Source organism: Ornithorhynchus anatinus, chromosome 5 (assembly GCF_004115215.2).
Source record: "Ornithorhynchus anatinus isolate Pmale09 chromosome 5, mOrnAna1.pri.v4, whole genome shotgun sequence".
Taxonomy (NCBI): domain Eukaryota; kingdom Metazoa; phylum Chordata; class Mammalia; order Monotremata; family Ornithorhynchidae; genus Ornithorhynchus; species Ornithorhynchus anatinus.
In genome coordinates, this window is record NC_041732.1 from 71,902,726 (window position 1) to 71,928,230 (window position 25,505).

General features: G+C 46.8%; 1 protein-coding gene across 1 annotated transcript in view; it reads left to right on the forward strand.

The window, feature by feature from the left end:
* The window catches only part of DNAJC11 (DnaJ heat shock protein family (Hsp40) member C11), a 69,204-nt gene that overhangs the window by 4,513 nt on the left and 39,186 nt on the right, over positions 1–25,505 (forward strand). Inside the window, exon 2 of the mRNA XM_029065375.2 lies at positions 19,622–19,751. Within this exon, the coding sequence (XP_028921208.1) occupies positions 19,622–19,751 (130 nt within the window). The remainder of the gene's footprint in view (positions 1–19,621; positions 19,752–25,505) is intronic.

A 25,505-nucleotide genomic window follows, 5' to 3' on the forward strand; every position in this document is an offset into this window, starting at 1 on the left:
CAGAGCGCTGTACACCTTGTGGGTTTTAATGATGATAATGAAATTTGTTAAGCCCTTACTGTGTGCCAAGTACTGTTCTAAACAGTAATCAGGTTGTCCCATGTGGAGTTCAGTCTTAATCCCTGTTTTACAGATGAGGTAACTGAGGCACAGTAGACAAGTGGTGGAGCCGGAATTAGAACCTGCCTCCTCTGACTTCCAAGCCCATGCTCTTTCCATGAAGCCATGCTGCTTTATAGGTGTAATGGAGGGAAAGAGCTATCTGTACCAAAATTGCTTTAACAAGGAACTGCTTCGGAGTTCCTGGGTTTGGGGAGGAGCAAATGACTCCCTTTCCGCAATCTCAAGAAGCGGTTTGGGAGCAGAAAGAAAGACATTTCCCCAAGGATCAAGTTTGAGTTCCACAAAGCAGTTGCCATCAAGGGATTGGGCAAAAGTCTAGTTAGCTTCCACTATAAAAATAGTCCCCCAAAGGTATAATGGTAGAAACAGACTGGGCAAGGCAGTGTCCACCTGGCCTTAAACAACTTTCTTTCCTCGTGTGTTTAATTTTCTCCTTTAGAGAACAAAGAGACCGTCTTCCGGTCTCACACTGGGAAGCGAGACGATCCTTCTTATTTCATAATAATTTCATTAAGTAGGGCCCAGGGAGCCGAGAGAGGGGGTCGAAGGTGTGCTTTGGTCTTCTGAGATCTGAGAGACTGCTATTTGAAACGGTGTCTGGAAGGGAGAACGGGTGTTCCTTAACGGAGATTCCGGCTGGCTTCTTCCGGTTTGGGGTTTGGCGATCTGTGGCCCTGTTTGGAGCCAAACGTGGCTCTCCAGCTGGGGAGAGGGCAGGGTGGGGAGCCTCCCGCCAGACACCCCACACTCCCGGTGCCACACCGGATGGCGCTTGGGCTCTGAGCTCCTGCCGCCCCATTGCTGCCGGGGCGGGCACGGGAAGGCGGGATTCGCGTCTCCGCACCCTGTGGCTCCGAACTGTCTCCCAAGCTCTTCGTACAGTGCTCTGGACACAGTAAGTGCTCAGTAAATACCACCGGTTGCCGATGGATTCGGGTGAGAGGAGTCAGCCTTAGGCAGGCTCCCTAGCTCCTGTGAGCAAAGAACCATGAGCAGGCCGCCTGGGACCCCTCTATCAGGCAGGGTGGATGGGTGACCCCTGCCCTGGCCAGACCCAGATCACTCGAAATGGAAAACTCCCTCCTTCCCTGAAGGTTCCCGTGGGATCGCTGTGGGTGGGAGCAGAGGTCAGGGGAAGAGACAAACAGGCCTCAGACCCCCATCCCCTCAGCTCTTGGACAGGAAGGCCTGCCCCGGCCCTGATCGAGCCCGAGCAACAACAGCATCTCGCGCCGATACCTGCCGTGGGGTGGGGAGGGACACTCAGAGTCAGTCAACCAATCACTGGGATTTATTGACCACTTACTTGGTGCAGAACACTGTGCAGAGCGCTTGGGAGAGTCCCATCCTGCAGAATAGTGTCCTGCTCCGAGTTAGGTTGAGCCGGTATCACCTGACCCCGGAGACCTCAGTGGAGTTCCCTACAGAAAGACGGCGGGGTCCCTGTGATCTGCAAGTGGGCCCGGCCCTTTGAGCACTGCCCTCTCTCCCACTGGTGTTTACTGAGCAGTGTTCTAAGAGCTTGGGAGAGAGTGCAATGCAAGAGAGTTGGTAAGCACTGTTCAGCACTCGGCACATAGTAAGCGCTTAACAGATACCAACATTATTATGATTATTAAATGAAATCCCTGCCTTCCTGCACCCCCCAGGCAGCTATGGGCCAGGGGGAGTTCAGGGGCCAGAGAGTTGCCTGGAAAGAAGAGTTGGAGGGAGTAGACTAACCGTTGCCAGTGCCAGTTCCATCGTGCCACCCTGCCCCTCTGTTTCCCCCACCCGTCTTCCCCTCTTCTCCCTTCCCTGTCCCTCTCTCCCTTTCTTCTCCCTTTTGCCTTCCGTCTCGTTCCCTCCTGTTTCCCTTTCTCTCCCTTCCCCTCTTTTCCCCTTCCTTCTCCACCCAGCCTGACAATGTCGTCAGTTCATGCTGAATGTAGTGTGGTAAAGTAACATCATGGGGACTGTGCGGGGAGATCCCAGAAAACCAAAGTCCCGAAGCCCTGGGCCCCACGAGTGACAGTTAGATTTGGCCCAGACGCCACCGGGGGAAATGTGCAGGAGACGGGGCATTTATAGCCATTTATTCACAATGAAATAAGCTAAAGGTAAGCTGAGCTTAAATTATACAACTGGCTCTTTCTGAGCCAACTGCACAAAGCTTTCATCTTGTTTGCTGCTCTGCACAGAAAGGTTGTTAACCTCTCTTCTAGTCCTTTAATAATAATAATAGTAATAATAATAATGGTATTGAGCGCTTACTATGTTCTTAGTATGTTCTTAGTAACAGCGCTTACACTGTTCTCAGCGCTGGGATAGATACATGATTATCAGGGTGTCCCATGTGGGGCTCACAGTTTTAATTCCCAATTTACAGATGAGGTAATTGAGGCACAGAGAAGTTAAGTGACTTGCCCAAAGTCACTCAGCTAACTAGTGGCGGAGCTGGGATTAGAACCCACGACCTCTGATTTCCAAGTCCTTTATAATTATGGGAACAGCAAAAAGGGAAAAAAATGCAGAACTCATTTCTTCCCTTGGGCTCTTCGGTATGTGTTTCTGAAACAGTAGGTAGGAATCACTCAGTGTTCTCTTCATCAGTCTATCAATCAATCAATCAATCAATGGTATTTATTGAACGTTTACTATGTTCAGAGAACTGTACTAAGCTCTTGGGCGAGTACAATGCAGCAGTTAGCCGCTTCCCCTCAAAGATAAGGCTGTAATTCTAAATGCCAAAGAACCAGAATAAAGTTGGATTTCTTCTTCCCTAAATGTAGTTGTTATTATTAATAATAATAATAATATTAAGCAAGTTCCATCAAGAGATGGCTGAAAGTTTTTTCTCAAGTGGGTTTTTAAAGTCCATGTGGTAATTGCCTTTCCCCTAATTGTCTGCTTCTCTCATTACTGTCCACTGTAAATTTATTTCAGTAAAACCCTGATTTTTTTCACCGATTATTATTTCTCCTCCCCCACCTCAGTAATGTAATTAATATTTTTTGCTCAGATACAAGTTACTAAAGCAACAGAAAGTATTCTATGCATTTGATTTTTTTTTTAATGCCTGTGGAGAGAGACGGGATTTGAGATGTCCAAATTTTCCCCTCTGGGCTAGAATTAGAGGTGAAAGTTAGAGACCTTGCCCCCCATCTCCTGCTTTTGAGCATCTAGAGATCATTGCTCTCCAGCCTGTAGTGCTTGACTATAACCTTGATTGCAGAACTGTTGCCGGTGGGTTGAGAGAACTGACCTGTGTGACCTTGGGTAAGTCACCAAACTTCTCTGTGCTTCAGTTCCCTCCTTTGCCAAATGGGGACTCGATAGCTGCTCTCCCTCCTGCTTATACTGTGAGCCCCACGTGGTACCTGATAATCTTGTATCTACCTCAGTGTGAACTACAGTGCTCGGTACGTAGTAAGCATGTAACAAACACCACAGTCATTATTATTTTAATTACTATTCAGCACGGCCTAATGGAAAGAACATGGATCTAGGAGTCAGAGGACCTGATTTCTAGTCCCAGCTCCACCACTTGTCTGCTGTGTGACCCTGGGCAAGTCACTTCCCTGATCTGGGCCTCAGTTACCTCATCTGTAAAATGGGGATTAAGACTGAGTCCCATGTAGGACAGGGACTGTGTCCAATCCAATTACCTTGTATCTACCCCAGCGCTTAGTACGGTGCCTGGTACCTAGTAAGCACTTAAATGCCATTATTGCTATTATCATCATCATCATCATCATCATTGAGCTTTTTCCTCCACGTCCCAGGATATGAAGCTGCTAGAGTTTCCGTTTGAGGCCACTTACTACCCTAAGGGCCTGATATAGGTTCTGCGCACAAGAAATTATCATGAGTACTGATATCGTTCCAGAGTTTGCAACCTCCAGTACCACTGTGTTCTACCTTGCCGTCTCTGTCATTTGTGGAAAATTTACTCTGGAGTTTAGAATGGGGCCATTTTCTTGTACTTTTGAAGCAGTTTGTAATTTGGTGTCACTTTAAGACAGAATATGGAATTTTTTAGAAGCTACTTACTGTGTGTGATTTCCCCCCTCCAGATTAAGTCCCCTGTGGGCAGGAAACATAGCTACCAATTCATATATTGTACTCTTCCAAATGCTTAGCACAGTGCTGTATATGTATATGCTCAGGTACCATTGATGGATTGATTGGTTGATAGTACTTGTGCTGTACAACCAGTCCTGCTGTTCTGGTTGAATTGCCAAACATTCTTTGTTTGGGGAGTTAAACAGTGTATTTCTACATACACACGCACCACCACCCCCTTAGTTTTCAAAGATTGTTACTGAATTACGATCCTAAAATACTGTGTGGGTGTGACCGAAGACACCAACGATACCATAGACTAGATTGTCACAAACTTTTTCTTTACTTTTCTCTTCAAACTCGGGTCCCGGGTTTTTGCCTGGTACTTTGCTAAGGTCGGAGTGTGTAGTCAGCAGTTCAAGACCATATGAGAGAGAGGCCAGATAAGCACCTTTAATGAACCTCGCCCAGCTATCACATTTTGGGGCTGGGTGTTTCCTGTAAGCCGATTAAGTCCAGGCCCCTGAGCTCTCCCCTGGCACAGCCGTGGCGTTCAGGTATCAAAGTACCTCATGGCCAGGACCCTACAGGGAGGCAGTGGCTGTTGCTGGAGGCAGGATAATAGTAGTAATAATAATAATGGCTTTTTTTAGGCAGTTAATATGTGTCAAGCACTGTTCTAAGTGGTGGGGTAAGATACAAGCTAATCAGGTTGGACACAGTCCCTGTCCCTCATGGGGCTCACAGACTTAATCCCCATTTTAAAGATGAGGGAACTGAGGCACAGAGAAGTGAAGTCACTTGCCCAGGGACATACAGCAGGCAAGTGGCAGAGCCAGAATTAGAACCCAGGTCCTTCTGATTCCCGGGCCCGTGCTCTTTCCACTAGGCCATGCTCACACCGGCCTAAGGTCCTGGCTTAGATCCTGGGGGTTGCGCCTTACGGCCTACTACTGCATTAAGGAAGACTCACGGGATAGCACTCACCCTCCATCCAATAATAATAATTATGGGATTTGTTAAGCACTTACTAGGTGCCAAGCACTGACTTAAACACTGGGGTAGATACAGGATAGTAGGTCAGATACAGTCTCTGTCCCACATGGGGCTCACGGTCTAAGTGGGAGGGATCCGTGCTGTATCCAGACTGAACTGTGATGTTGGAAAGACCGTTCCCTGATTTTGCCATCATATTTTGTTTTGTCTTTTAATAGTATTTGTTAAGCGCTTGCTATGTGCCAGGCCCTGTATTAAGCACTGGATAGGTACAAGTTGTTCATGTCCCACATGGGACTCACAGTCTTAATCCTCATTTTGCAGGTGAGGGAACTGAAGCTTAGAGAAGTGAAGTGACTTGCCCAAGGTCACGCAGGAGACGAGTGGCAGAGCTGGGAGTAGAAGCAGCATGGCTCAGTGGAAAGAGCACGGGCTTTGGAGTCAGGGCTCATGAGTTCGAATCCCAGCTCTGCCACTTGTCGGCTGTGTGACTGTGGGCAAGGCACTTAACTTCTCTGTGCCTCAGTTCCCTCATCTGTAAAATGGGGATTAAGACTGTGAGCCCCACGTGGGACAACCTGATTCCCCTATGTCTACCCCAGCGCTTAGAACAGTGCTCTGCACACAGTAAGCGCTTAACAAATACCAACATTATTATTATTATTATTAACCCTGGTCCTCCGACTTCCCGGTCCGGGCTCTTTCCACTAGACCACGCTGTTTCTCTCTGTTCTGTGGAACCATGTGTTCTGGCAGAACCGAGTGTGCTGGAATTGCTGGAATTGCCCAGGCAGGCTCTTTTGTTCTTATCCCTTTCTTTCACTGCTTTTGGCTTTGTGAGAAGAGCAGACTTCCTAGCAACCTCTTGTTTTGTCAGGATTTGCTGTAAGTGCAGTAACAAGCCACTTGGAAGGAGACTATTTCACTGTGGGGCCCGCAGAGCAACTGGTTTTTTTGTTTTTGTTTTTTATTTTAAAATGGTTCTGCATCTGAGACTTGGGCTAGTTTCTCTCAGCAGGTAAGACCCACCCAGCCCTGTCCATTCCCACCTGGGGAGCTCAACACTTGACACTGGATTGGGGTTTGTTTTGATAGTATTTGTTGAGCACTTACTATGTGCCAGGCACTGTACTAAGCGCCAGGGTAGCTACATGCTAATCAGGTCCCTGCCCCGAATGGGACTCACAGTCTAATCCCCATTTTACAGATGAGGTAACTGAGGCACAGAGAAGTGAAGCGACTGGCCCGAGGTCACAGAACAGACACATGACGGAGCTGGGATTAGAACCCAGGTCTTTCTGACTCCCGGGCCCGTGCTCTATCCATTGGGCCACACTGCTTCTCACTGGTTCCCCTGAGAATGGCAGAACTATGACTGACGTTCCAGCTTGGCTCTTGCACCTGGCCTGAAGTAGATGAAATAATAATGATGGTATTTATTAAGCGCTTACTCTGTGCCAAGCACTGTTCTAAGCTCTAAAATAAAGCTGGGGGTCCATCTAAGTCATATGGAAATGAGCTGAAGAACCCTTGTGCCTCCCTCCCCCCCTACCCTGGAAAATAATACATATTGGTGTAATTCACACTAGTAGTTAATTGGATGCTTTTCATATTTGCTTATGAAAAGCTTGCTTTTGTTGCCTAGACGGAAGGGCCCAGCCAGTGGTTAGCTGAACCCAAAAGTGAGTTATTGGGCTACGAAGCCCCGCCCCCAGACTCTGATAGCTCTACTAGAAGGGAGAAGATGGGTCTATCCATTGCCATCCTTATCCTCCTATTTGGCAGCCTGTGATTATCTTTTTTTTAAAAATGTATAGTATGTTAAGCGGTTACTTTGTGACAAGCACTGTACTAAGCACTGGGGTGGATACAAGCTAACCAGGCTGGACATAGTCCCACATGGGGCTCACAGTCTTAATCCCCATTTCGCAGTTGAGGGAACCAAGTCACAGAGAAGTTGTGACTTGCCCAAAGTCACACATGACAGATAAATGGCGGAGCTCGGATTAGAACCCAGGTCCTTCTCCCAGACCCTTGTTATAGCCACTAGGCCCCACTGCTTCTCATCTTCCCCTGATGTTTCTGTAATCCGGGAGAGCAGATTGTTTGGGATCTTGCTTGTACCAGCATCACCGTTGGCAGGAAAGTGTAAGCCTCTGTCTTGCAGCCAACCACTCATGACGGCTAGGGATTAGTGTCTGAATGATTATTTAAGGAAAGAGAACTGAAAATTTGCCTCAAATGCAGGGAAGTTTGTTCTCAGGGTTATTTTAGGATCTAAGGCCAGATAAAAACCTCCCAGAAAAGAAAAAAAAACCACCAGATCAAAAGAACCCAAGTCCTACCTGTAGGGCCACCTCGGTGAATTTAGCCGGCACCCCAGTGACCTTGACTTATTATTGACTGTAGGGATGAAACTGAGGCTGATGTACCTGTCTGTTTGGAGATGAGCTTCCTGGGTTTGGTCATTTGGGATTTCCAAGACATCCAGAAAATATTCCCGCTGATGGGGAGGAACAGGGAAGTGTCAGTGAGTGAGGACAGGGCAGCACTCCACCCGTGCCATGCTGATAGCGAAGGGTTAGCAAGTGAAGGAATTTTTTTAAGTTATCATTTCCGGCCGTGTCCTTACCTAAAATGGAGTTTGGAGCGAAGCCCAACTCAGTTGCTCCTTTTTTTTTTTTTTTTTGACAAGTGTGTCCTCTGCCACCTTCCAAAGGGCTCAGCCTTTTACGCGATGCAATGTCTCCCGACAGGATCCAATAACATTTAACCACCTTTCCAGTCACAAAGCAGTTCTTAGTCAGCACAAAGAGCTGCCATCCCGCCTTGATGTTCATTAGCTACCAAATTTGTTTCTTCCCCTTTCCCCCCCACCCCATTAAAATGCTGCAGGAACACTAACGTGTCACCAAAAATTATTGGTTTTTATTAGCTGATGCAGTTTTAAAAATCAGATTAGTACAGAACATATGGACAGTGATGAATCTGCAGTTGTAGTAATTAGGCAAACTTCCCAATAGCCAATAGAATGCGATTTTGAGGCGTAATTTTTAAAATGCAATCATGAAGACCCTGACATGAAAGTCTAGCTCAGAATTGCAGGCTTTAAAATACTAAAACTTAACACTGGGTCCTCCCTTTTATGAACGTAAATGTTCAACATTATTGTTCAGATTTCTTCTGAACATAATTTAAGCTTAACAGCTTTAAAGCAAATTGTCCCTGGAGAAACCTCACATAGCACCACTCCAGCAGACACAAAATCACCAAGACACCGTTTCTAAATATCTCTCAGATGGTCCTTGGAGACACAGTATTTTGCCCCAACAAGACAGTTTGACAGGTCATAGTTAAACTAGTGGGAGGTTAATTGGAGGGAAAGGCAAAGACAAGCCAGCCACCTTTTCAACTAGTGACTTGATGCTTTTCTGTGAGAGAGATTCCATAATATTCAAGCTGACTCGGGCCAACAAGCTTTGAGTGGAAGATCAGCAGCTTGGCTTAGCGGATAGAACGCGGGTCTGGGAGTCAGAAGGACCTGGGTTCTAATCGCAGCTCCGCCATCTGTCTGGTGTGTGACCTTGGGCCAGTCGCATAACTTCTGTGTGCCTCAGTTACCTCATCTGTAAAATGGGGCTGAAGACTGCACCCCTCAAGGGACAGAGACTGTGTCCAACCTGATTAGCTTGTCTACCCCAGCGCTTAATACGGTGCCTGGCACTGTGTTTGGGATTAGAACCCACGGCCTTCTGACTCCCAGGCCCGTGCTCTATGCACTCCGTCGTGCTGCTCAGACAGATCCCATAGCCAGAATACTTCTCCAGATGCTTCAGTTGGGAAGCAAGTTAGTGACTCTGGCAATGGTCTAGTAGTTTGAAGGTAGCAGAGATGTTACGGCTAAATCCTTCCTGTTCTTCCTCCACAACATTTCTTAGATCTTCCCCCTTCCTCTCTAACCAGGGTCACCACTCTGGTTCGGGGTCTCACTGTGCCGTGATTAGATAGATGACGCTATCAGCCTCCACACTGGTTTGCCGACCTCTGTCCTCTCTCAATCAGCCAGTGGTATTACTGACTTACTGTGTGCAGAGCACTGCACTAAGCACTGGGGAGAGCACAATACAGCAGAGTTGGGAAACACGGCCCCTGCCCAAAGTGAACTTGCTGATCGTCATTTTACAACATTGCACGGTTCAGGTATCCCCACTCGTCCAAAGTCCCCAGGGGCTAATAATTTTCCTCTCCGACAAACACAAACTCCTGCTTGTTGGCTTCAAGGCTCGCCCCGAATCAGTTTACTCCATCTTCCATGTTGACTCTCATCACCCCCACACCCTCCATTCACCAGCTCATACTCCTTGCTCTTCCCAAACCCATCTAATAACTGCCCCTCATTCTTGACTCTCCCATCTCCAATTCTCATTCACATCACTCCCCTTATCAGGAACCCTCTTCCCTTTTCAATCCACCAGACCGCAGGTCTCCACATGTTGAAAGCCCTCCTAAAACTAAAGAAAACTTCTCTGACCAATCGATCAGTGGGATTTCTGGAATGCTTACTTTTTGCTACACGCTGTACCCCGATCTCTACTAGCTCTCTACCAACCCCTTGCCCATGTCCTCCCTCTGACCTGGAACTTCCTCCCCTTTGATAAATAGTAATTCATCACTCTCCCTTCAAAGCCTTTTTTGTCATATCTCCAAGAGGTCTTTCCTGGCTAAGTCTTCATTTCCTCTACTCCCTCTCCATTCTGCATCACCTGTGCACCTGAATTTGAACCCTTTAAGCACTTGATATTCACCCATCAGCTCCACAGCACTTATGTACATAGCCATAATTTATTTTACAGTCCGTTTCCCCCTCTAGGCTGTAAGGTCCTTGTGGGGAGAGAATGTCTGCCAATTCTCTTGTATTGTACATTCTCAATACAGCGCTCTGCACACAGTAAGCACTCAATAAATGCCATAACAGTCTGGAGAGAGAATCTGATGAATCCTAAGCACTCTTAGTCACATCAACCCTTTAACACGTATATAGTCAGTTAAATAGTCCATTATTTATCCACCTGTCATTATGATATATTGTGCTTTATCTGCCTATATATCCTTGTTCTTCCTCCTCCCTCTATTTATAAATCATCTGATCTGCCTGCCTGTTTCCTTCAGTAGCTAAGATTGTAAACTCATTGTGGGTAAGAAACGGGTCTGCTAGTTCCGTTGTATTGAGCGCTCCCAATGGCTTAGTATAGTGCTCTGCACATAGTAAGCACTCAATAAATGCAATTAATTGGCTTAGCGCCCCATTTTAGACTGGGGGCAGGCCTCAAAACTTTACAGTTGTGACTCAGAGGGTCTATTCACTGAGACTTAAAAAGTACATAAAAGCTTAATGTATAATGAATTTACTTTCCTGTGAAAATGTAACCAGGTAGGGGTACAGTGAAACTTTTCAATCCCAGAATAGAAAGTGGTGCACCCTTTCATTTTTGTCTAGGGTTTAGAAATAAGAGTTTCTTTAAAATACCATTATTAGTGGCTATTTTTTTTGTCGTTACATTTTGAAATGTCATTTTTTTTATGGGGGTGAAAGAGGTTATCCTTCATGAAATATTGAGCCAGTGACTGTCGCTATTCCGTTATGATGCAAGGCCCAATCTTACATTGTATTGAACATGATATTTATGAAAAATTAAGCTGCTCATGTCCATTACCTAACCGATAACACATTAAACAATTTATTAATTTGATTAAAGAAGGTTTTTCAGTACTGCATATTCCACTACCTTCTCATCTAGTTTAATTTCAATAATCAGGAGGAGATAGCTCCGAGAGAGCTCATTTTATCTCAAGAAGTTTTATCCCCTCCCCCTTCTGTCAGTATTTGAGGCAGGAGAGGAAATGTCACAAAATGTGCAAAAGGAGTAAGAAACTCTGTCCAACTCTCTAGTCGTAGTTCAGTGATCAAATTGGCAAACGGTGTCTTGGAAACTGATCTATTATTTGCCAATCATTGTAATCGTTACATTGTGTTTTTCTACATATGTGAGAAACAGTACGGCCTACTGGAAAGAGCGCATGCCTGGAAGTCCGACCACCTGCGTTCTAATCCCGGCTTCCCCTCTTACCTGCCATTTGACCCTGGGCAAGTCACTTGGCTTCTCTGTACCTCAGTTCCGTCTGCAGAGTGGGAGTTCAATACCTGTTCTCCCTCTTACTTAGGTGGTGTGTCCCATGTGGGATATGATTATCTTGCATCTACCCCAGTGCTTAGTACAGTGCTTGGCACATAATAAGCTCTGAACAGAAACCGCAGTTATTCATCATTATTTATGTGCTCATTTAGCAGCCCAAGAGGCACTAAACTTTCCAACTGTGGTAAGGGAGAAAGGAGCCGTCTAGGAAGTTGAGATGGAGAACAGGTGGCTGCAGAACACACGTGGTAGGGAGCAGAGGAAGAGGTGACTGGACTTGAGTTAGGCTGCCCCTTCAGTATTGCTCCAGAGCCCTAGATAAAGTGAATTTCAAAGAAAGTATGGCCATGTGCTCTCTGCCCCACTCTAAGTGCTTTTATTTTTTTTTCATTTCTAGCCCATTCTCCGGAAAATTCTGAACAGAGGTCCCTAAACCATCATCACCACCATCAACAGTAGTCAGTTGTGCAATAATATGGGGTTCGTGGGTCCCAGTGAACCTCATGTTGCAGTCACCCTGAAAAACTCCTGCCTTGGCCATTGCTGTGGATGTGGGCAAAACGAGCATGGCCTAGGAGAAAGAGCGCGAGCCTGGGCGTCGGAGGACTTGGGGTCTCATCTCGGCTCTTGCTGGGTGACTTCAGGCGAGTCACTTCTCCGAACCTCAGTTCTCCCATCCTCCCTCCTATTTAGACTGTGAGCCTCATGAGGGACAGGGTTTGCGTCCCACCTATTTAACCCAGCGCTTAGAACAGCATTTGACATAGTAAGCACTTAAGAAACGCCATAAAGAAACCCCTTATCCTCAAGAGCTGCATCACACAGAATTTAGACAGAATCATATAGTCTGGAACCTATTCCTTAATTCCACAACAGTGCATTTCCCCAAAATGCATGGTGAAAACATGCAGCATTCAGGAACTGACTTTTTGCTGTCACCTGTTTGGTGCGAAGCACTGAGGCTCGGGCCTGGGGAACATGCCAGAAGGCAACAAAGTCAGGATCCCCGCCGTGAGGAGCTTTCAATCTCATGGAGGAGGCAAGCACCCAAGACGAATTATTTATGGAAACCTTGCTCCACTCTGTTCCACGCTAATGCTGCCAACATGGAGTGAGTGCTAGGGCAGGGCAACTGGGAGAGCAATCACAGAAATCTTGACTGAGGAGGATCTGTTAAAAGGGAAGTGTGGAAAAGAATCCATTTTGGACATCTGTCGGGTTGGTATGAGAAGTAGGATGGAGGCAGGGTGGGCAAGTGATTAGAGCCCAGGCCTGGGAGTCAGAGGGATCTGGGTTCCAATCCCAGGTCCCCAGTGTGTCTGCTGGGTGACCTTGGGCAAACCACTTAACTTCTCTGTGCCTCGGTTACCTCTTCTGTAAAATGAGGATTAAGACTGTGAGCCCTATGTGGGACATGGACTGTTTCGGTCTGATTTGCTTGTATCCACCCCCAGCGCTTAATACAGTGCCTAGCACATAAGTGCTTAACAAAGAGCGTTAAAAAAAAAAAAGATGGAGGCAAGAGGTGGTGCAGTGGGTTGACTTGGGCGAAACAGAGGGCCCAAGCTAGCGAAAAGAGGACAGTTAGGTATGAGGGAGTCGGCTGGCAGGAGCTTTGAAGAGGATTGTTACCTTCACAGCATTTCCGAGTTCTGTATCTTCTTCACCTACTTAGTTCAGTCGGTCGGTGGTATTTATTGAGCTCTTACTATGTGCAGAGCACTGTACCTAGCGCCTGGGAGAGTACGACAGAGTTGGAAGGCACGCTCCCCACCCACAAGGAGTTTACCATCTAGACGATCAAATCAAGGGTAGGTGGGGGAAATCCAGGCCCAGCTCCAAATGTGTGCCATTACAGATTCACTCTCTCCTGCTAGAACTCCGTTCTCTTTTTTGCCTGTCACCTCTTCCATTCTTCCCTTCTTGCACCACACAACTACAACCCCCACCAATTTTCCCAAACCTTCATCTACCCCGTTGAGGCCCCCAAATCCTTCACCACCAACGTCCCTAGCCCATGATGCCCATGCCAACTTCTTTGTTGATAATATTGAAGCGATCAGACACGGACTTCCCCAGATCATCCCCCACCCCTGCGTCTCCTCGTCACGCCACTCTCCCCACCTCATCTTTGTCTTGCTTCCCTGCTGATTTTCAAGAAGTCTCCTGCCTGATCACTAATTCCACTCCCCACCTGGACCTCTGGCCCTCTCCTCTCTCACCTCCCCAAAACGCTTGTTCCCACTCTCCTCCCGTCCCTCAGTGCTGTCTCCTGGCTTTCATCATCGAATGATTTCTTCCCATCTGCTGTCAGCTACTCTCAAGTCTTCCCCATACCAAAAACCCCCCACTCCCCTTCCCCCCCTTCAACTACCTCCTTAACTCCCTGCTCCCATTCCTCTCCAAATTCTTGGACTAGGTGGTACACACCCACTGCCTTCAGTACCTTTCCGCCATCTCTCTTTTGGACCCACTTTGGTTAGGTTTCGATCCCTTCCTTCCCCTGAAATTGCACTCTTTAAGATCACCAATGACCTTCTTACAGCCAGTTCTGACGGGTCCGTTCTAATCCTCTGATTACTCAGCCCCCTTTGGCACCGTGGACCGCTCCCTCCTCCTTGAAACACTAGCAAAGTTTGGTATCGCCTACCTGGCATTTAACTTGGTTGTCATCCTCCCTCTCTGATCATCTCTTAACAGTCTCGTTCACTGGTTTCCCTTCTGCCTTGCAGGCCGTAACTGTAGGTGTCTCTCACTTTCTCCCTCTGCACCTACTTCCTTGGGAGCACGTCCAAGTCACTTGGCTTCAGCTATCACCTCTATATGGCCAACCCTCAAATTCACCTCTCCTGTAACCTACCGTCTCTCATTTCCTCTTGCATCCACAGCGTCTGTACTTGGGTGTCCCACCAGCCCCTCGAAACTAGCATGTCCAAAAGCGAACTATTCATATTTTCTGCAAAACCTTCTCCTTCTCCCAACTTCCCAACTCTGTCAAAAACCCTTAGTCGTGGAAACCCTCATTCTTGCTGTCATAATCCACCCTTTTCAACTCTGACATTCACCCGACTCGTAAATCTTTGCAACTCTTACAACTGTCTCCTGCATTCCCCAGACAGCTAACGCTTCGGTCCAAGCTCTGGGCATATCACAGCTGGAATATTTTATCAACTTCTTTACTGGTCTCCCTGCCTCCAGCCTCTTTCTTTCCCCTCCAGTCTGTACGGTATCGATGAATGGTATTTATTGAGCGCTTACTGTGGGCAGATTACAATGCAAAAGAGATGGTAGGCATGTTTCCCGCCCACAACAAACTTATAGTCCAGAGGGGGAGGTGGACATTAATTTAAGTCAACTATAGATATATACGTAAGTGCTGGGGGGCTGAGCCAGGGAGGTGACTATCGAGTGCTTAAAGGAATAATATAAGCTGCTTCGAGTTTCATCTTCTTAAAATGGGGCTCAGCTCACGTCATCCTTTCCCTCAGATTCCTCCAATGGCTTCCCACTTGGAAGCGTCAAGCAAAAACTCCTCATAACTGACTTCAAGACTCTCCACCAGCTCTCCCCATCTTATTTATCAGCCCTCTTGACCCACTGCTTTCCAGCTCGCTCTCTTTGTTCCTCCTAAGACAACTTTCAAGCTGTATTTGACCCTCACCTCCGTTCTCTAGCTCGCACTGTTCCTGCAGCCAGGAACTTCTCTGAAGATGGCGGAAAACAATCCGACAGATCACAGCCTGCCTCCTTTTTCATCTTTTTGTGGTATTGTTAAGCACTTCCTTTGTGCCAGGCACTGGGGTAGATACAAGTTAATAAGGTTGGACACAGTCCATGCCCCATGTGGGGCTCACAGTCTTAGTCCCCATTTTACACATGAGATAACTGAGGCACAGACTTACCAAAGGACTTGCCCTTGGTCGTACAAGAGACTAGTGACAGACCCGGGATTAGAACCCAGCTCCTCTGGCTCCCAAGCCCATGCTCTATCCACTAAGCCAAGCTGCTTCTCACTTAAAAAGCCCTCCATGATTAACTCCCCAAGCCCAAGTCGTGTCAGCCAAGCACTCATATGTATTTATACCTTCCCAAGCACTTACAGAAGTATGTAAGTGCATTGTATGGACAATATATTTAATTACTGTATTCATAAATAGTTGTATATCTGTCTCCCCATTAGTGAAAGCTCGTGAATCCATTTGGATCCTTGTTTTCATGTCACCTGCCATTTGTAAATCATTTACAGCTTCCTCTCTCCAGTCAATGGATCATATTTATTGAGTGTTACTGTGTGCGAAGCACTGTACCAAGCACTTGGGGGAAGACAGTATAACAAAACTGGTAGATATGTTCCCTGCCCACAGTGACCTTACAGTCTAGAGGGGAGCCAAGTCTCCTCCATTGATTTCAAGTTTCTTCAAGGTGGGGGCAGAATTTTGTTTCTGTTCTTCCTCGTCATATCAGACAGATAATTGCTCTCCCCCACTTCAAAACCTTAATGAAGGCACAGCTCCTTCAAGGAGCTTCCCTGACTAACCGCTCCTCTCTTTTTCTCCCACTCCCTTCTGCACCACTCTTACTTGCTCCTTCATTTATCCTCCCTCCCATCCCCACAGCACATATGTTTATATCTGGATATATCTCTAACATTTTTTTATTTATATTAATGCCTGTTTCCCCCTCTAGACTGTGAGCTTGTTAACAATAATAATAATAATGGCATTTGTTAAGCACTTACTGTGTGCAAAGCACTGTTCTAAGCGCTGGAGAGGAAACAAGATGATCAGGTTGTCCCACGTGGGGCTCACAGTCTTAATCCCCATTTTACAGAAGAAGGAACTGAGGCACAGAGAAGTTAAGTGATTTGCCCAGTCACACAGCGGACAAGCGGCAGAGCCTAGATTTGAACGTATGATCTCTGACTCCCTATCCCGTGTTCTTTCCACTGAACCATGCTGCTTCATAATTTTGGTATTTGTTAAGCGTTTACTGTGTGCCAAGCACTCTTCTAAGCGCTGGGAAGATACAAAGTAATCAGGTTGTCCCAATGTGGGGCTCGCAGTCTTAATCCCCGTTTTCCAGATGAGGTAACTGAGACACGGAGAAGTTAAATGATGTGCCCAAAGTCACACAGCTAAGTGGCAGAGTTGGGATTAGAACCCACGACCTCTGACTCCCAAGCTCGTGCTCTTTCCACTGAGCCACCCTGCTTCTGTCTGTTGATAGATTGTACTCTCCCAAGCGCATAGTACAGTGTTTTGTACACAGACCTCAATAAATTTGATTGAATGAATGCTTTCCTTCAAGTGCTTAGCAGAGGACCCTGCATACAGTAGGGGCTAATTAAATACTATGCGGATATTGGTCGGGGTCTTTCAATTCGGTGGTTTTGAGGAGGGGAGTGATTTGATCCAGTTGGTGCCCATGAGAGATGATTCATGCTGCTGCATTGAAGAGAAACTGCAGCAGGCAGAGGCTAACACGGAAGCCTTCGCAGTAACCCAGGGGTGAAGGGATGGGAGTTTTACTGGGACGGGGGTGTCCGAATGGAGGGAAGTGAATAGGTCGGAGAAATATTACTGGGCTAAAAATGGCCAAGTTGGTGACGGATCGGAAGTTGTTGGAAAATAAGAAATGGGTGGCACCGAGGTAGTGAGAGTTGGGGAGGAGAAGAATAAGGTTTTGAAGAGAAGACCATCTGCCTCTCTGATTTGAAAACAGGAGAAGCACCACACTGAATCCGGCCATAGGCGGTCCTCTGTTATCGTCATGGTTGGGCATCTTTGCTATGCGCGGAGCTCTGTTTTACGCGCTCGGGGGGCATTAGATGTGATCCCTGTCCTCTTTGGACCTACAGTTGAAATCGCAAAGGCAAGCAGACATAAATTGACAAGTGTAAAAGCTCAAAGAGCCGGAGAGTAGCCATAAACATAGGTGATGAATAAATCATCCAGTTCAGAATTCTGTCTCCATCAAAAGGAACAAGATACTTGGAAATACTGTGATCACCACCTTCCTTGATATTGATCCTTGACATAGAAGCTGCTTGGCCTTGTGGAAAGAGCACAGGCGTGGGAGGCAAAGGACTTGAGTTCTAATCCCTGCTCTGCCACTTGTCAGCTGTGACCTTGGGTAGACCCCTTAATTTCTGTGCTTCAGTTTCCTCCTCTGTAAAATGGAGGTTAAGACTGTGAGCCCCGTGCGGAACATGGGGTGTGTCCAACCTGATTAGTGTGTATCTGCCCCAGTGCTCAGTACAGTCCCTGGCATATATTAAGCACTAAATAAATACCATTTGTACATACTTTATTTCCATTATTTTCTGCTTAATGGCCCACGATGGCCATCTTCCTTGAATTTATCCACACCCTTCTTGAACTCACTGATATCACATCCTTGAACCCACTGGCATTATTTTAGGACAACCAAGTCCTCCTAGAAAGTTTATCATCACTCCAGCTTGATTTTCAAAATGCAATAAAATGGCTTTTTTATTTCCAATTGTCTTTGGATGGGAAAAACTTTCTCACTCCTGGCACCTATGAAATAAATGGTTTCCAGAAGACACTCATTGGCAGGCGTTATGGTTCATTAGAAATTAAGGGTAAATGCAACAGTTTCCAATTTTGGCCCCTTTTCCCCTTGAAATACATTTTTGGCCTTGAGGCTTTTCTTCTTCTGGACTCTTGTCCAGCCACTGGTGGATCCAAAGTACAGACGGGGCCCAGATCCAGTGCCAGATCCTGTCCTGTAGCCCAAGCTACTGACATCCTGCCTCCTCTGGCAGGTTGTCAGTGACCCAAAAATATACTTCTGTTCTTACCATTTTGGTCCTGGGCAGTGCGGCACTGTTCCCAAATGCCAACAGCGCGGACTCGAGCTAGGCTGTTTTTTTTGGGGGGGTGCGGCCGCAGAACCTGTGACAGACCACAAAGAGTCCAGACAGATGCTCACGAATAAGCATTGTTGCAGAGAGGCTGGCAAGATAGATGCTGTAGGCTTCCTGTGCTTACAGTAATTCTAATTTGGGAGCGCCTCCTGTTTTCCGCGGGGCAGCGAGAGGAAAGTTTCTGATCTACCTCCTTTCCTGCTCTTCGCTGGCCACGCCACCCCCCCTCCCCCCATCGGTTCTTCCACAGTGTGAAAGGCTCATCCTAAAACCATTTTTCCTCTTGTCTTTGGGTCTCACTTCACAAAATGTTCCATCCTTCTTGGTTGGAAATAGTTCCTTAATTTATTTAACCTTCAAGCCCTGTTGGAATTGAAGGGGAGCGAATGCGTGCTCTTCCTAGGGGTGGCCTGCCGCCTTCACCGCAGACCGGGTAAAAACGTTCTTGCCTGTTTTATGGAGTGCATCGTAGTGACCAGAAGAAAAATGGTGATGGTGATGACGCTTCCCCTCCACAGAGCAGAGAGCACTCTGGGACGAAGAAGGGGGAGCCACTCCTTGGGGGATACAGAAGTGGAAATGTGGGTATTTGTAGTATCTGTATTTGTCATTTGAACCTGGAAATGGAACAGTGTCCCGGTGCTAAAACCTGTAAACCTGATTTTCAGTGCACGGCACTTCAGCCGAAGGGGTATATCTCTCTTCGTGCCACGCAGCCCCCGTCTGGGCATCCAGGCTTGATTTACTTCCAATAGGTTAGCTACAGAATGATGATGATGATGATGATGATGATGATAATGGTATTTATTAAGCACTTACTGTGTGTCAAGCACTTTTCTAAGCACTGGGGTAGATACAAGCTAATCAGGGTGAATTCAGCCCCTGTCCCATATGGGGTTCACAGTCTCCCCATTTTACAGACGAGGGAACTGAGGTGCAGTGCAGTGACTTGCCCGAGGCCGCACCGTAGGCAAGTGCCGGAGCCAGGATTAGGACCCAGGCCCTTCTGACCCCTAGGCCCTTGCTCTATCCATTAAGCCATGCTGCTTCCCTACAGAAGGAGCCACTGTCTGCTGTTTTCCATTCAAGATCGAGCCAGTGCCGAGACCCAGGCTTCCCTTCCTTTTCCCCCACCTGGTAACCTTGTGTCCCATCAAAATGCAATTGCTATTGATGTACATAATTGATCACTTTATTAACCTGTGCAAAAAGCCTTATTAAAGTAATAAAGCATAACTTCATTATAGTCTGTATTTAGAAGAGCTAAATGTGCTGGAGTGTGGCTGACAGTTTCCCATTTCAGGACTGATCCTGATGATGATAATGTTTAAATAGCATTGATCGTCCTCTAATTGAATTTCTTTTCTTCTCGCAGGCCTCTCCCGAAGAGCTAAAAGCTGCCTACCGCAGGCTGTGCATGCTGTACCATCCAGACAAGCACCGAGACCCCGAGCTCAAATCGCAAGCCGAGCAGCTGTTTAACCTTGTTCACCAGGCTTATGAAGGTCAGTTGAGGGCTCGGTATTTGTCAAACCTGCCCCGGCAGTCTTTTATAATACCTGAATTATGGAGTCTAGAGAAAGAGAGTCCTCTGTGCCGTTTAAAGGTGATGGCTAGTTTCGCACTTATTACCGACTGACTTGGGGGAAAAAAAAGCAGTCTCTGGCTTTGGAAATCATTACCGGTCCAATAAGAGGGAACCGAGCAGGAGATCGTGTTGGGGATCTTGGGGGAGCGGGGAGGGGAGTTTGTGAATTTGAGAAGCAGCCTGGCCCGGTAGATAGAGCATGGACCTGGGTTCTGATGCTGGCTCCACCACTTGTCTGCTCTGCCACTTGTCTGCTGTGTGACTTTGGACAAGTCACTTCTCTTCTCCGAACCTCAGTTCCCTCATCTGTAAAATGGGGATTAAGACTGTGAGCCCAATGTGGAACAGGGATTGTGTCCAATCTGATTATCTTGTATCTACTCCAGGCTTAGAACACGGCCTGGCACATAGTGTTTAGCAAATACCGCAATTATTAGTATTATTATGCTTTCGAGTTGGGTTCCACTCTTTCCTTCTAAGGGGAACCCCAGAGCCAAAGGGTTTGGACCAAGGACGTTCCACCATCTCACATACAAGTGAAGTGATAAAAGACCACCTTGATTAAGAAGAAACTCCGGCACACAACTCAAACTATTTTGTTCTGCAGAGCAAACTCAGCCCGGTGGGGTCAAATTACAGCTCAAAAACCGGGAGAGGAAATCCAAGTAGCCAACTCTGACCCTCATACACCAGCCCCGACAGCAAGCGTTTGTTGTGTAGAGTTGATGTGCGGTGATGTATTTAGTCAGAACGAGGATCTAGCCCTCTCGAGTGCATTGGCTGTAATTCACGCCAGGAGCCGTTTAGTGCATCGGGAGAGGCGTTTTCCTAAAATTAGACAGGCTGAAAATTCCAAAATGGGTTATTCTCGGAAATGAAGGGTTTTTCAGAGTGCAAATAAAAGCTTATCTCGTATCTCAGTTCACAATTTTGCCTTAAAATGAGGTCTCGGTGACCAGTGCAAGTTCAGAGCAGGGTGGGAGATAGATTGGCTTAGCCAAGACAATGAAATCTTATCAGCTGGCGCTCTCCGGGCCAAGGCGGATGTTCCGAATCCAGCGATTTCAAGGATTTGATGGCAACCACTTCCCTCTGATTATGTTCTTGTTATCTGGGTGGCTGGATTCATTTTACAGTTGTCTGAATTATTGATACAGTTTGCGAGCAGCCTTCTGGAGATTTGGGGAGGAGTAGGTGAAACATAAAAGAGTTAGGAAAATAACCCGCCTCACTCCCGAGAACTGCTGCAGCAGCAACTTGCCGGCCAGCAGTTTAGCCTAAAGGGAGAAGAAAGAAAGGGAGATAGCGTATAAAGGATTCCTTATTAAATCCCTGAGATTAGAAGGAGAAAGTGTGGCTCTCTGTTCCCGACCGGTCAGCGTTTCTTTCCCCATCCCCACCCCAATTAGATTTAACATGGCCAAAGTCATTTACATCCCTCTTAATTGGGCTCCCAAAATGTACGAGTAGCCTCTTGGGAGTAGCCGAAGACCCGGAGGAAAGGTCGTGACCGGTCGTTGCCAACGAAATGGAAATCTGGGTTCTTTCTGGAGCAGACTCCCTTGGCCCAAAGTGTGCTATAGTCAAACTCTTTGAACTCATTGAAACCCAGTTGGAAACAGACTGTTTCTCTGGTTGTTTCACAACCATAAACTTTGTAGTAATAATAATAATAATAAAACTGTGGTATTTGTGAGGCACCTACTATGTGCCGGTCACTGTACTAAGTGCTGGGGTGGATACTAGCTGATTAAGGTGGACACAGTCCCTGTCCCACATGGGGCTCACAGTCTCAATTCCCATTTTACAGACGAAGTAACTGAGGCACGGAGAGGTGAAGTGACTTGCCCAAGGTCACACAGCAGACAAGTGGCGGAGCAGGGATTAGAACCCATGACCTCCTGACTCCCTGGCCCGTGCTCTATCCAGTAGGCTCTGCTGCCGTGGGAGCTTTCATTCTCATTATTATTCTCATTATTATATTTGTTAAGCGCTTACTATGTGTCAAACACTGTTTTGAGTGTAGGGATCGATGCAGATCAGTCGGGTCGGACACGGTCCCTTTTCCACACGGGACTCACAGTCTAAATAGGGCTCTGACTTATTGGCTTTCAAAATGATTTTCAAAGTGAGTGCTAGTGATGCACCCTGTAAGCGCTCAATAAATACCATTGATTGCCTGAGGAAAATGAACAAATCCCACTAGGGCTCTGGTTAAAGACCGGTCATTAGGGGTGGAATTTTCCTGCTACCTTATCTAGTCCTCGGGTTTAAGTCCTCGTCGGAAGCTTCCTGCTCTCCGGCCACGAAGGTATATCCAAGTTGTCAATGGAGCACGAAGCCCACTTACAACCGGGAACTGATTTCAGGTTTGGGAAAATCTGGTTCAGTAAGTCATTTTTCCTTTCATAATTCTAGGCCGCCCACAAACTCTCCCCTGAAATGTGCTCTGTGCCTCCTTAATGCTGTGGTTTGGTATATTAAGCCAAACCCAGGCACACTTCAGCTCTATTTCTGGCTGTACCACTGACTCACGCACCCCTTCTCCACCCACCTCCTTCCCTCAGGCAAGTCACACCGCCCTTCTCCGGGCCTCCAGTTCCTCATCTGTAAAATGGGGTTGGAGTATTACGAGGAAGATCTAATAACAGTCGAGAAGCATTTTACGAGCGCAGGGTAGTTATTTAACCACCGGAGGGTTAAAAAAGGGGTACAGCCCAAAGAGGTTGTTTCCTCGGGAATCCTGAGGCTTGCTGAACCGGTTTCCTTTGAACGGGCCTTTTTGGTGGAAAAAGAAAAAGGATGAAATAGAAGAGGAAAGGCCAGCCACCGACGTCTCTTCTTGGAAGAAACAGAGTGAAAGTAGATACGCTGAATTCACCGTGGTGAATGTCTGGGTTGAACAGGGGAAAACGTAAGCCACAGTCTCCCAGCATGTTCCCATCCATCGGCGTTGTGGCTCCAAACGATGCCCTGCCCTTTGGGTGATGGGGATATACACCTATTTGTTTATTTTTCTATTTCAAGGCAAATTGATATTTACAGGAGATACTTTGATACATAATTTAGTGACTTAATAATTTAAACCAATAACTGAATGTACTCCAAAGTATCTCCTGTGGATCTATATCAGTGTGTGTGTGTCTGTGCGCACGCACACACGCATATTTTGCCTACAGATTGGAAGGGAAAATAAAACCTAAGAGATTTTATCGTCTCCTTTTGTGCCTTTCTGGTCCATCAGTTAAATATGGATCCGGGATGGATTTTGCTTATTAAAAATGCATGTTCAAATTATTAGGAAAAGCAGTTCCTGCCTATATGTGAAGCCCACTATTCAGAGCTGAACAGCTTAGTTCCTCCAAGATACTGAAGCAACAATTTAGCTTTTGGTCTCAGACTCCAAGAGAAGAAACCCCTCCTCCCTGTGTTTTTGTGTGCGAAGTAGTTGGGCCTGCAAGAGCTGTTAGCTATTTTGTCTGCAGAATGAGATTCGAGAGTCCAGTTGTACGATAGGTTCTTCCTTCTCCACAGACTGGAATGCCCGTACAAAAGTCTTCTCCATAGTCCGGTCCATTCTGTTCTAAGGCAGGGTTTCTGTTCGTGATTAATTCCGGGTGGAGACTGAAGCGTTCAGCGATGCCGAACCCTAGCACACAACTGTTTCTGCCAATATTTCATCTCCTCCTATCTAGATTAATGTCCATTGTCAGAAGGAGGTTCCCCACCCAAAATACGAAGTGAAATCTTACAGGTAGAACTGACACTTTAGATAACAGCGTTCACACGGCCAGTCATTTTTGTCCTTTGTGCTGAGAGGATTATTTAAGGGAAAGGAACGTATATGGCCCTCTGCTTGCTTTCTCAAGTCGTGTTTTAAATTCTTCTGCTTAGAAAAGCAGCGTGGCTCAGTGGAAAGAGCATGGGCTTAGAAGTCAGAGGTCATGCATTCTAATCTTGGCTCCGCCACCTGTCAGATGTGTGACTTTGGGCAAGTCACTTCACTTCTCGGTGCCTCAATTACATCATCTGTAAAATGGGGATTAAAAGTGTGAGCCCCACACGGGACAGCCTGATTACCGTGTATCTACCCCAGTGCTTAGAACAGTGTTCGGCACAAATACCAACAAATAAGTGCCCTTAACAAGTACCAACATTATTATTATTATTTTTCTGCTTCTGCAAGTGTCAAATCCCTTGGGCCCAGGGATGAACTCAACCCCTCATTTTAACAATATAGCATTCTGATTATCTCTCTACTGGCCTCTGAGCCCAAGCATCTCCCTGCATGTTTGCGCCAAAACCCAGTGACTGTTGTGTACAGATTAATGAAGTAGGCACTTATCTGTTTTACTAATAATTATAATAATAGCAACAATAATAACTGTGGTATTTGTTCAGAGTTTACTATGCATCAGGCACTGTACTAAACGTTCGTGGGTAGGTACAAGTAACTCAGGTTGGACACAGTCCCTGTCCCACATGGGATTCACAGTCTTAATACCCATTTTACAGATGAGGTATCAGAGGCACAGAGAAGTGAAGTGACTGTCCCAAGTCCACACAGAAGACAAGTGGCGGAGCCAGGATTAGAACCCATGACCTTCGTACTCCCAGGCCCATCTCTCTTCCGAGTCCAGTGTCATCGGGTCTGCAGATCCATTCATCTCTTCCAAGGGCCCCATTGCTGGGGAAACCAGACAGTGGGACTGTGGGCGTCTGGGATTTTGGTCAAGTGGAAAGTCATTAGGGGAGAGGTTTGACCTCTGCAGACAACTCCATCGACCTCCATTTCTCACCAGCCCATAACCGAGGCGTTATCCTCAACTCATTTGTCTCGTGAAACCCACGTGGTCAGTCTGTCGCCAAATCCTGTCAGTTCTACCTTCCCGACGTCACTAAAAATCCGTCCTTTCCACTCCTTTCAAACTGCTACTCTTCCGATCGAAATACCGATCGTATTCCACCGTGACTACTGCAACAGCCTCCTTGCTGATAACCCTGCACTTTCCCCACTCTTTCCATATCTCACTCTGCTGCCTGGATCCTTTGTCTAAAGAAGAAAATTGAGTCCACTCCCCATTCCTCAAAAACCTCCAATGGTTTCCCATCCACTTCCACATCAAATAGAAATTCATCACCACCGGCTTTAAAGCAATGTCAGCTCTTCGCCTCCTATCTTACCTTGCTACAACCCAGCCTGCACAGTTTACTGGCCAGCACCGACCTACTCACTGTACCTCGAGTTCATCTATCTCACCTATCTCACCTGTTTCCCCTGGCCAATATCCTCCCTCTGGCTTGGAACTCCCACCCCCTTCACATATGACAGTTCCCCACTCTCCCCACCGTCAAAGCCTTATTAAAATCACCTCTCCTCCAAGAGGCCTTCCCCGATTAAGCCCTTATTTCTCTTACTCCCTCTCCCTTCTGTGACACCCGTGCACTTGGATACGTGGCTTTAAGCACTCGATAGTCAACCCGATCCCAGCCCCACCGCAATTATGCACAATCTATTTTACTGTCTGTCTCCCCCTCTAGACTTTAAACTCCAGGTGGTCAGGGAACGAGTCTAGCGACTCTGTTGTATTGTAATCTCCCAGGCGTTTAGTTCCGTATCGTGCACACAGTAAGCATTCAATAAATACCATTCAATGATTGATTGATTGTT